Source organism: Lipotes vexillifer, unplaced genomic scaffold (assembly GCF_000442215.2).
Source record: "Lipotes vexillifer unplaced genomic scaffold, Lipotes_vexillifer_v1.1 scaffold1798, whole genome shotgun sequence".
NCBI lineage: Eukaryota > Metazoa > Chordata > Mammalia > Artiodactyla > Lipotidae > Lipotes > Lipotes vexillifer.
In genome coordinates this window covers 650,989-663,525 of record NW_006789032.1, presented here as the reverse complement: position 1 = coordinate 663,525, position 12,537 = coordinate 650,989, and the positions used below count along the sequence as shown (strand labels likewise).

Genomic DNA, 12,537 nt, shown 5'->3' with positions numbered 1-12,537 from the left:
AGCCACAGAACGTGCCGGAGAGCCGGGGGGCTCCCGCGTATCCTCACCTTGAGTCCTGCTTTCAGGGTCAGCCACCTCATCCCCAAAGACAGAGCAGACGTGAAAGGGGCCCGAGAAGGGCAGTGACATGATTAAAGGCACTTGGGGGGCAGGCAAGATTTTCCAGATTGGGGGAGGGAGGGCAGGAGAGGAGAGAGAGAGAGAGAGAGGCTGAGACGAAAATTGTCGCGAGAGGAGATAAAGCAGGGCGACGAGCACAGGAAGCCACGTCAGGCCAGAGGGGCTGGACGGGTGGGCGGGCCGCGCTGAGGGCCAGAGAGGCGCCCACCCTGGCAGAGCCAAGGGCAGCCGCTCCGCCTCCCCGGCCTCAGGGTCCCGGGGCTCACGGAAGGGGCAGATGGCAGCACCGACGGGATCCCACAAAGCACGCGAGGCCCTGCTGCACGCCCCTCCCAGCCCGCCCTGACCGCAGCCCCGCATCGGGCCCCCCTCGCTCCCAGCCTGCCCAGGAAAACAGAGGCCACTGCCTGGGATGAACCCCCTCTGGTCCGGTCTGAGGGGTTCACCACTGCTGCTCCTCGGGCTGCTTCGGGGCAAAAGTGCTGCCGACCTTTCCAACCCCAGGCCCCAGCTGACATCCCCCTTTGGGGACGTGGTGGTGGGGACACGTGCCCCCTTCTGATGGATGCCGAGGGTGGGCTCAGCCCAACGCCTCCTCAGCTGGGCAGCCAGCCGAGCCGCCTTTGATCCAGGAGGGCACTAATGTGGGCAGGCAGCGTCTCTGGCCCACGGCCTCGGGGACAGGGCTCCCGCTGCAGGTGTAGACGGGGCGCCGGGGGACCCTGAGCTCAGAGGTACACAGCGATACGCGGACAGGCTGGAGGTCACCAACTTGAGCGCTGTGAACTGATCTGGATTTTTTTCCAACACTAGGGAAACAGCAGGGTGCTGTCACCCCTCCTCTGCCTCCAGCAGAAGTCACCCCTGGGAGTCCCCATTCGGGGCACCAGGCTCGAGCTCGCCTAAAGCAAACAGAACCGCAGGGGCCTGGACAGACCCAGGCAGGGGGAGGCCGGTCCCCACCGAGGGCTTGTGAAGCAGGGCAGGAGGCCCTGCCCCAAAGGGGACCCTCTCCCACTCCTCGAGAAACCTTCCACAAACCAAGACCTGACAGGGGTGATGCGAAGACCCCTCCTCAGAGCTGCCCCTCCTCCCACTGTTTGACCCTGACCTGCAGTGTCGGGGGGACACCCCGTAGGAGTGTCCACCTGGGTCGCCCTCGGCTCAGAACAGCCCAGGCCCTGTGCTGGAGCTGGTAGGACTGCTCCCCCGGAAGCCCCCCGCATCCGGTCCGAGGGGCTACAGTCGCGGGAGGGCAGGAGCTGCCCCTCAGCTGCCGAGCAGGCCCGGGGCCTGGGAGGGGGCGTGGACGCAGGAAGCGTGATTTAAGGGCCCACATCACCAGCAGGCAGGGGTCCACCCTCAGCAGCACACAGGAGCATGCACAGCCCGGAGGCAGCCCGCGCTCCCCGAGGACACAGGGCAGGCGCGGAGGCAGCGGGAGCAGGTGGCACTGACCTTGGGGATGGCTCCGGCTGGGGCTCCTTCCTGCAAACAGAAGCACAAGCCTGTTCGCGCGCAGCCCTCCGGGCCGACCCCGTGCAGAGCCAGCTGACCCCCGCCCCCCCCACGCTCCCACAGGCCGGGGGCTGCGTGTGAGGGGCAGGAATGGCCTGCCACCCCGAGAGCCCCCTGGGGGCCGGAGGAGGCGGGTCCCAGGGGACAGGGAATCCGGAAGGGGCCGTGAGCAGTTCTGAGGCTGCGGTTGCGACAGCCCCGTGCTTATGGACACGCGCTTTCATCAGAATCACCGACGTTAACAAACTTCCAGAGAGAAGGCGAGAGGAAGCTCCTCCACAATCAACGCTCAGGGCAGCTGAGGTCCTGCCCTTAGTCACACCCACGATAAGGTCACGTCCACAGCTTCCAGGGCAGCGGCAGGTGGGGACGCACCACTCAACCCACTCCGGCCGCTCCGCCCACTCAGAGCCCTTCCTTGCCGGCACACAGGCCGGGCCACGGGCGCCCTCCCCTCGCCTCTCCTGCAGCCCAGCCCGCCTCCTCCGCACGCCCCTCCCGCACCAAGCGCCCGAGGAGCCGCAGGGTTTGTGACTGGAAGAACCAGCAGGCGCCACCGCGTGTGCCCCCCCGACGCTCCGGGGACGTGCACGGTTGGACTCTCCTTCCCGCCTCAGGCCAGGGCACCAGCCTCCCGGCCCCACGTGGAGCGCCCCTCTCTGTGCCCACCCCGCACCCGGCCGCCCTCGGGATGGGAGCCGAGGCCGGGGTCAGCAAAGGCGGAAAACCCCCGGCGCCACCGGGTCCCACGGCAGCCCGACCACCAACATCGCACCAAGCGCCCGAGGAGCCGCAGGGTTTGTGACTGGAAGAACCAGCAGGCGCCACCGCGTGTGCCCCCCCGACGCTCCGGGGACGTGCACGGTTGGACTCTCCTTCCCGCCTCAGGCCAGGGCACCAGCCTCCCGGCCCCACGTGGAGCGCCCCTCTCTGTGCCCACCCCGCACCCGGCCGCCCTCGGGATGGGAGCCGAGGCCGGGGTCAGCAAAGGCGGAAAACCCCCGGCGCCACCGGGTCCCACGGCAGCCCGACCACCAACATCCCGCCGCTGCCAGCCCCTTGTCAAGCCCCGAGACGCCGTGCCCCGAGCGCCAGCCCGGGCGCCCCCACTCACCTGAAGGTGAGTCCAGATTTGCTCTTGAGGTTCCGAAGCAGCTCTAGCTGGTTCAGCGGCGGGATGAGTCTGCGGCAGGAGGACAGGCGAGTGGGCCCCCGCCCGCCTGGGCCCCAGGGGCCCCCAGCCCAGCTCTCACGAGCACCCACGTCTCACACAGGCACACGGGCTGTGGCCCGTCACAGGCAGAAAGAGCGGAGGAGTGCACGGCGGCGGCAGACCCCAGAGAGCCCGGGCCCCCACCTCTGGGGCTGGGGCACTGTCTTCATCCTCTGGGCTCATTCGCCGCGGGGGCCTCAGCCCTGGGAGTGCACGGGGCCCGGGCCATCCCTAGAGGGGATGCCCGTGTGGGGACGGTCCTGCAGGGAGGACAGGGCCTCCCGCCCTCCCCCTTCCCAATCCCTGAACACCCCCACGGGAAGCACAGCTGCAAACCCAGCCCCCAACACAGTGGCGCTCCAGACCCCTCTCTACAGAGCCCCTCTCTCTACCAAGGCTGAGTGGGGCCGAGGTCACAGGAAATGTCTGTGCTAGGCAGAGCCCAGGCTGCAAGCAGGCCTCCTGGACAGCCGGCCTGGCCCCTCTCCGAGCCCCTCTTCCCAGAGGCAGTCACACCTACCGGGACAGCCGCACGCCTGGCCCGCCTGCCGGCCCAGCATTCAGTGCTGCGGCCACCGGCCAGGAAGCCGAGGGGTGAACAGTCCCTCTGGGATGCCAGGGAGGGTTTTGTACACCTGAGACATTCCTGGGGAAGCCCAGGTCTCCCACCTCCAGCTGCAGGAGACTCACCCGAGACTCAAGTCCCCACAATGTCTGGGGACACTTCTGTCCCCAACCCCACCCCACTCCCAACTCTTCCCATGGACCCTGGCCACCTTCGCTCTCACACAGCTTCCATGCCATCAGTGACGCTGCGTGTTTCCAGGCCCTGGTCTCTGCTTCCTGACCCAGCCCCACCTGCTGTGACAACTCCGCCTGCTCTCTGACACCCCCACCTACTCTGTGACACACCACTGTCTCTGACACCCCACCTACTCTGTGACACCCCACCTGCTCTGTGACACCCCATCTGCTCTGTGACACCCCACTGTCTGTGACACTCCCACCTGCTCTGTGACACCCCACCTGCTCTGTGACACCCCACCTGCTCTGTGACACCCCCCCTGCTCTGTGACGCCCCCACCTGCTCTGTGACTCCCCCTCCTGCTCTGTGACACCCCCTCCTTCTCTGTGACACCCCCACCGGCTCTGTGACACCCCACCTGCTCTGTGACACCCCCCCTGCTCTGTGACGCCCCCACCTGCTCTGTGACTCCCCCTCCTGCTCTGTGACACCCCCTCCTTCTCTGTGACACCCCCACCGGCTCTGTGACACCCCACCTGCTCTGTGACACCCCCCCTGCTCTGTGACGCCCCCACCTGCTCTGTGACTCCCCCTCCTGCTCTGTGACACCCCCTCCTTCTCTGTGACACCCCCACCGGCTCTGTGACACCCCACCTGCTCTGTGACACCCCCCCTGCTCTGTGACGCCCCCACCTGCTCTGTGACTCCCCCTCCTGCTCTGTGACACCCCCTCCTTCTCTGTGACACCCCCACCGGCTCTGTGACACCCCACCTGCTCTGTGACACCCCCCCTGCTCTGTGACGCCCCCACCTGCTCTGTGACTCCCCCTCCTGCTCTGTGACACCCCCTCCTTCTCTGTGACACCCCCACCGGCTCTGTGACACCCCACCTGCTCTGTGACACCCCCCCTGCTCTGTGACGCCCCCACCTGCTCTGTGACTCCCCCTCCTGCTCTGTGACACCCCCTCCTTCTCTGTGACACCCCCACCGGCTCTGTGACACCCCACCTGCTCTGTGACACCCCCCCTGCTCTGTGACGCCCCCACCTGCTCTGTGACTCCCCCTCCTGCTCTGTGACACCCCCTCCTTCTCTGTGACACCCCCACCGGCTCTGTGACACCCCACCTGCTCTGTGACACCCCCCCTGCTCTGTGACGCCCCCACCTGCTCTGTGACTCCCCCTCCTGCTCTGTGACACCCCCTCCTTCTCTGTGACACCCCCACCGGCTCTGTGACACCCCACCTGCTCTGTGACACCCCCCCTGCTCTGTGACGCCCCCACCTGCTCTGTGACTCCCCCTCCTGCTCTGTGACACCCCCTCCTTCTCTGTGACACCCCCACCGGCTCTGTGACACCCCACCTGCTCTGTGACACCCCCCCTGCTCTGTGACGCCCCCACCTGCTCTGTGACTCCCCCTCCTGCTCTGTGACACCCCCTCCTTCTCTGTGACACCCCCACCGGCTCTGTGACACCCCACCTGCTCTGTGACACCCCCCCTGCTCTGTGACGCCCCCACCTGCTCTGTGACTCCCCCTCCTGCTCTGTGACACCCCCTCCTTCTCTGTGACACCCCCACCGGCTCTGTGACACCCCACCTGCTCTGTGACACCCCCCCTGCTCTGTGACGCCCCCACCTGCTCTGTGACTCCCCCTCCTGCTCTGTGACACCCCCTCCTTCTCTGTGACACCCCCACCGGCTCTGTGACACCCCACCTGCTCTGTGACACCCCCCCTGCTCTGTGACGCCCCCACCTGCTCTGTGACTCCCCCTCCTGCTCTGTGACACCCCCTCCTTCTCTGTGACACCCCCACCGGCTCTGTGACACCCCACCTGCTCTGTGACACCCCCTCCTGCTCTGTGACTCCCCACCTGCTCTGTGACACCCCCACCTGTTCTGTGACACCCCACCTGCTCTGTGACACCCCCTCCTGCTCTGTGACTCCCCACCTACTCTGTGACTCCCCCCCACTCAGCCCCCAAACCCAATCCTGAGCCTCCGGCCTTCTTGACCCTGCGGACCCCTGTCCCTCCTGTGCACCTGTGTCCGAGCCGTCCTGGGCACCCTCACCGGGTCCACAGCACCACCTCCCGCCACACACACAGCCGTGGCTCCAGCCCTCACCCCTCCTGTCTCCTCCCACGTCCCCCGTGTCCTCCTCTCCCTGGGCCTCCCTGGATGCCCAGCCTCCTCGTGTGATGCGTCCTTGTCCTTCCCGTGCTCACACTGCCCGCTGTCTCCAAACAGGAGGATCTGTGACCCCCCTGCACCCACGGCCCTGATCCACCCCCACCCACCTGCCAGTCCGGCTTTGCTTTGGCCCCTCCCAACTCCTCCTCTATGCAGCCACGCCCCCTAGCGCCCATCCGAGCGCCCCCTCCGCCAGGCTCTCCCCAGTCACTGCCATCTCCAGGGCCAGCAGGGGCGGCCCTGCCCCTCTGTTCCCTCTGCCGCCCAAGCCTGGCCAGGCCTGGAACCTGGGAACACTAGCCCTCTGTCTCCCCTCCCCACTCCCCCTCCAGGTCTCTCCTGTCCTCATAGGTCCAGACCAAGCAGGAGGCCTGCGCGGTCAGGTCGGCTCACACCATGGGCACAGCAGAGCCCCAGGACTGGACACCGGGACAGAGCTGGTCTCCCCACCCCCTTGGCCACCCACCACGGGGCCTGGAACAGAGACCCTGGGCAGCTGGCCCCACTCGGCCGCCACACACGCAGGTCCAGGGTAGGGGCACGCAGTTGGACGCCATGCCTTAGACACACAGAGGCAGGGGACAGAACACGGACGGGCAGGGCCACGGACAGAGACGTGCAGGCACCACACACAAGAGGGCCACGCACACACAGCCCCAGTCGTGGAGGACGAGGGTGCAGTGGGCGACGGGAGTGGGGGACACATCGGGGGGCATCCCCAGGAGCGATCGGCGGCTAGTCTGGGGTCAGACACCTCCAGAGGACAAGGTCAGCCCCCAGGCCCGGGGTGGGGGCGGGGGGCTTCTGGGGAACATGGACCGAGGGGGCCACCGGGCCTGGGAGGAGCCTGTCGGGCTCTGAAGCAGGGTCCCCCTGCTGAGTGAAGCCCCTGGGGCCCGTGGCCAACGGTGAAAGGCAGGCACTGCTGGGGCGGAGATGCCGGGGGTCGGGACCCTCCCGTCCCCCACGCTGCCCGGCACGGCACCCTCTTCTCTCCTGGGAGCGGGGGGTTAACTTCCCAACACGGTTCCCACGCAGGCGCCACGGGAGGCGCAGCACAGGTGCCACCACTCTGAGGGGAAGCACAGGGCCTACAAAGGGTCCTGGCCCCAGGCACAGGGGCCCTCGTGGAGCAGCGCAGCGCCCCCATCTGGGCACGGGGCCCCAGACTGAAAGTGCAGCAGGAAGACAGCCGTGCGGGGCAGACGCGGTCAGTGGGGCCACACGGATGGACCGCAGGCCCCCTCCGCCCAGGGCCTCATGTCTCCCGCTCGCTGCAGTGAGAAGACTCAGGGCGGGGGGCGGATGCAGAGAGGGAGACCCCCAGTCCAGAGCTGCCTTCCAGGACCAGGGGCCGCTGTCTGGGGTGCCCCCGAGCTGGGATGGCTGATGCCCCATCTCCACCACCTCTGCACTGGGAGTAAGTGGGGCCCGTGGGGCGGGACCCCAGCCACTGAGACAAGGCAGGAAGCAGGACAAGGAACAGAGGACACCTGGACAGACAGATCCAGCACAAGAAAGCAGCTGGTGGGGAGGGGGCGGTCGGGAGAGGGAACCAGGGGAGCGAGGAGGGGGCATGTGGCTCCAGGCTGGGGCCACAGGCTGGGCGGGGTGGGCTCGGGGTGGCCCCGGAACAGTCCCCAACAGAACAGAACCACACCACACGCTTTCCGCCCATGCAGTCCTACCTGGAGGCCCCGTAGGTTTGAGTTTGCGAGCTTTTTCAAGTGTTTTCACACACACACAAAGGGAAAGGAATGAAAGATTTTAAAAGAACGGGATAAGAAAAAGAAAATCAAAAGAAAAAATAGTCCAGGAAAGTGGGGGAAACAACAGAACAAAGAAAATTAGCACGAGGGTCAGTCCTGCCTCGGCCGGAGGGCTGAGAGCACAGTGCCTGCAGCGGTTCCGGGAAGCGGGTGGCACCAGGCCCCCACCACCCCGAAGCTGAGTGTCCCCGAAAGTGCCAGCGGGACAGTGCTGGAGGAGGGAGCGGGCAGATCCCGAGAGAGGCAGGTGGCAGGTGGGGACCTGCAGGAGGACCCTGCCCCAGGGAGAGGGCTCCGTGGGTGGACACCCCCAGGGGCAGGTAAGGGGACTCCTCGGGTTGAGAGGCCCCAAGGCTCAGCGTCAGCCCTGAGGTGGGAGGGTGGGCTGGCAGGGCAGCGCCCAGCCCGGGGGCACCTGACCTGCATGGACGCTGGCCAGCCCTCGCCCTTCTCACCTCAGACCTTGTTCTAAGCCGGAGCCTGGCACAGACAAACCCGGGGGGGCACAAACCCTGCCTGGAAAGCCACCTGCTGACCACACAGGCCCCCAGGGAGGCCTCCCCGGCCCCCTCCTCTCCCCCCTCAGGGCGCCTGGGGGTGTCTGTGCTCTGCCCTGTCAGGACCTCGCTGTGGGGTCTGGGGTGCTCTCCTTCCTTGAGCAGAGACTCTTGCCCTCGCTGGGGGTCAGAGGGTCAAGGTTATCCTTTTGTTTCTAAACACGGGGCCCCCTGGAGGGGCTGCGGTCCCCGGAACCAGCTGGCATTTACCTCCACAAGCTCTGGGGGGCTGTCGTCACAAGGTTTACACACTATGCACCTGACAGCAAAGACACTAAGCAGGGGGCGGAATGAAGGTGAAAAATAAAAGCCGCAAACTATAAAACAGAGAACAAAATTAATAAAATAATCACACACGATTCCTTTTTGAAAAGTACATACACTTTAAAGAAAAAGAAACAAAAAATAATCAAAATGATGAACGACAACCGAGAAATGGGGTTTAAGAACAAAGGGGGCTGCGCACAGGCAGTGCTGGGGAGGCGGGGGAGGCACCTGTACATGGGGACGGTCACCGTGCGCTCGTAGTACTGCCACGTGGAGTGCAGGTCCGTGCGCGACAGGTTGGTGGCGTAGAACCTCCAGGCGGACTGTGGGGAGGACAGGACGTCAGCTGGGCACTAAGGGGTCCCACCGGCCTCTCCCAGGGCCTCGCCCCTGCGCATCCCCGTGCACGGGGCTCTGGACTGTGGCCCCGTGCTGCTCCCACCCCTTCAGTCCTCGGTAGCCTCTGCAGAATGGAGACACGGCAGGGGTGGGGGGGCAAAGGTCAAGCACCCGGCGAGTCTGCAGGGAGCTTCGGTTCTTTCCTTCCATCTGCCCTACCTGACGCTTGGAAGCCGTCACCCGGCATCGTGGTCACCTTCCTTCCCTCCCTGGGGGACGGGGTGGAGGGCAGAGCCAGGGACAATCGTCCCCACTTTGATGCCGAGCCCCTGCCAGGCGCGGGCCTGCCCTGTACACCGACCTCGACCCGGCCTGGGCTCACTCTGTTTGTTAACTGGGGTAAAATACACATTGAATAAAATTCACCACTTTAAAGCGTGCAATTAACTGACGCTGAGCTCATTCCTGATGCTGTGCAACCGTCCCCTTCAGCCAACCCATTTTTGCCACCTCAAAAACAAGCGCCCCCAACCCACCAGTGTGACTCCCTGCCCCCTCCTGCCCCCCGGCCTGCCACCCCCAATCTGCATCAGTCCCTGTGGGTTTCCCTACTCCAGACACTTTGTAGCGATGGAATCGTAGCGCGTGGCCTCCTGTGTCTGGCCTCCTTCATTTAGCAGATTCTCAAGGCCCATCCCTGCTGGAGCCTGCGTCCGAGCCTCGTTCTTTTTAAGGCTGAGCAATATTCAGGCGTATGGATGGACCACATCTGTGTATCCTTTCACCCACCAGGGGACATCTGAGCTGCCTCCGCCTTTCAGCTCCTGTGAATAGTGCTGCTACAAACACCTGGGTGAAGCTTTTTGGCTGAACATGTTTTCAATTCTGTTGGGTGTATACCTAGGAGTGGGATTCCTGGGTCAGGTGATGTTTAACTTTTTGAGGAACCACCAAACTTTTCTACAGTGGCTGCACCATTTCACATCCCCCCAGCAATGTACGAGGACTCTGATTTCACCACATCCTCATCGACACTTTTTCTTTTAATTTTAGCCACATCCTGGTGGATGTGAAGCGCTTTTGATTTGCATTTCGCTCATGAAGAATGATGTTGAACATCTTTTTTTTTTTTTTTTTTTTTTTTTTGGACGCACAGGCTCAGCGGCCATGGCTCACAGGCCCAGCCGCTCCGCGGCACGTGGGATCCTCCCGGACTGGGGCACGAACCCATGTCCCCTGCATCGGCAGGCGGACTCTCAACTGCTGCGCCACCAGGGAAGCCTCTGAACATCTTTTAATGTTCTTATTAGCATCTGTGTATCTTCTTTGGGGAGATGTCTACTTAAATCCTCTGCCCATTTCTTAATTGGGTTGTGTTCTGTTTGTTGTTGAGCTGTATTAGTCCTTCATATATTTTGGATACCAGACCCATATCAGATATATGATTTGCAAATATTTTCTCCCATTCTGTGGGTTGTCTTTTCACTCTCTAAAGAGACGCTATGAATAGTGTCCTTTAACGCACGGAAGTTTTTAATTTTGCTAAAGTCTTATTTAATTTTTCTTTTATTGCTTGTGCTTTTGCTGTCATATCTAAGAAACCAAAGTCATAGAGATTTACATCCATAATTTCATCTAAGAATTTTAGTTTTAGCTCTTATATTTAGGTTTTTAATCCATTTGGAGTTAATTTTGTCTTGGTGTGAGGTAAGGGTCAAACTTCACTCCTTTAAAAATGGGTATCCAGTATCCCAGAACCACCGTCAAAGAGACTGTCCTTTCCTCATTGGATAGATGTGGCACCCAAATATCGAGACTTGTTTTGGCCCAACCCATGGTCTATCCTGGGGAACGTTCCACGTGCACTTGAGAAGGACGTGTTCTCTGTGGTTGGTGACACATGTCTAATGACAGATGTCTGCAGGTCTAGCTGGGTCGTGGTTTGTTCAAGTCCTCTGTCTCCTTAGGATCTTTTGTCTGGTTTTTCTACCCTTTTTTTTTTCTTATGTATTTATTTTTGGCTGCATTGGGTCGTCGTTGCTGCACGCGGACGTTCTCTAGTTGCAGCGAGCAGGAGCTACTCTGCATTGTGGTGCGTGGGCTTCTCATTGCGGTGGCTTCTCTTTGCTGTGGGGCACGGGCTCTAGGCGCATGGGCTTCAGTAGTTGTGGCACTCAGGCTCAGTAGCTGTGGCTTGCGGGCTGTAGAGCACAGGCTCAGTAGTTGTGATGCATGGGCTTAGTTGCTCCTTGGCATGTGGGATCTTCCCAGACCAGGGCTCAAACCCGTGTCCCCTGCCTTGGCAGGTGAATTCTTAACCACTGTGCCACCAGGGAAATACCTTTCTACCCATTTTGAAAGTGGGGTATTGAATTCTCCAGGTATTACTGTAGAAATGTCTTTTTCATCCTTTAATTCTGTCAGTTTTTGCTTCATATATTTTTAGGACTCTGTTGTTAGTATATAAATGTTTATGATTGTTAATCATCTTTATAAATTGACTCTTATCAATACATAACAGCCTTCTTTGTCTTGACTTGTCTATTTTGTCTGATACAAGTGTGGCCAACCCAGCTCTAGGTCACTGTTTACATGGAATATCTTTTTCCATTCTTTCACTTTCAGTGTATTGTCGTCTTCGGATCTAGCACAGTTGGATAGATTTTTATCCATTCCTCCAATCTCTACCTTTTAATTGGGGAGTTTAATCCATTTACATTTAAAGTGATTACTTATAAGGAAGGACTTGCTTCTGCTGTTTTTTGGTTTCTCAATTCCTCCATTATTGCCTTCTGTAGAGTTTCATTTTTTCCTAGTTATTATTGAGTCCCTTCTCTTTTCCTTTTCTGGTATTTTTTAGTTGTTTTCTTAAGGGATACCCTGGGATTATGATTAATTCCATCTTAAATTTGTAACAATCTAGTTTGAATTAACACCAACTCAGCTTCAATAGTGAACAGAGACTCTGCTCTTGTGCGGTCTGCCCCGTTTATGTTGTAACTGTTACAAATTACACCCTCTACATTGTGTGCCCAGAAATACAGATTTATGATGATTACTTTATGTCTTTTAACTCATATAAGGGAAAAAATGAGTTACAAATCAAAAATATACTACTACTCGCTTTGACATTTACCTGTGTAGTTAACTTTACCAGTGTCTGTGTGGCTTGAGTTACTGCCCAGGGTCCTTTCACTTCCGTCTGAAGATCCCTCTCCAGCATTTCTTGTAGGGCAGGTCTATTAGCTACAAACTCTCTCAGCTTTTGTTTTTATGGGAATGCTGTGATTTCTCTTCTGAAGCATAATTTGGCCAGACCAGAATTCCGGGTCGACAGTTTTTCCTTTGCAGACTTTAAACACGTCATCCCACTGGCCCCCATGGTTTCTGATGAGAAATCGGCAGTTACCCTCACTGAGGACCCTTGGGCACCAAGAGTCCTTTCTCTCCTGCTGCTTCCAAGACTCCCTCTGTCTGTGAGCTTCAACAGTTTGATCATAATGAGCCCTGGTGTGAATCTCTTTGACTTTATACTACTTGGATGTACAGATTCATGTCTTTCATCAAATCTGGGAAGTTTTCAGCCTTATTTTTTCAGGTATTCTTTTTGCCCAACCCCTCTTCTCTTTCTGGGGCTCCCATTATGCAAATATTGGTACATTAGATGGTATCCCACAGGTCTCATGAGCTCTGCTCACTTTTCTTCACTTGTTCTCTTTCTGCTCCTCAGACTGAGTAACTTCAACTCACCTGTCTTCAAGTCTGCCGATTCTTCCTTCTGCCTGCTCAGATCTGCTGCTGAACCCTCTAATGCCAT

General features: G+C 60.1%; 1 protein-coding gene across 4 annotated transcripts in view; it reads right to left on the bottom strand.

Annotated features, from left to right (window-relative positions):
* The window catches only part of KCNQ2 (potassium voltage-gated channel subfamily Q member 2), a 50,791-nt gene that overhangs the window by 13,440 nt on the left and 24,814 nt on the right, over positions 1-12,537 (bottom strand). For 3 of the 4 annotated variants that reach the window (XM_007462243.1, XM_007462245.1, XM_007462244.1), the window contains exons 8-11: positions 8,610-8,704; positions 7,477-7,506; positions 2,753-2,821; positions 1,579-1,608 (exon numbers count right to left, since the gene is read on the bottom strand). In XM_007462243.1, coding sequence (XP_007462305.1) covers positions 1,579-1,608; positions 2,753-2,821; positions 7,477-7,506; positions 8,610-8,704 — 224 coding nt within the window. The remainder of the gene's footprint in view (positions 1-1,578; positions 1,609-2,752; positions 2,822-7,476; positions 7,507-8,609; positions 8,705-12,537) is intronic. The other variant, XM_007462246.1, reaches the window with a different exon arrangement.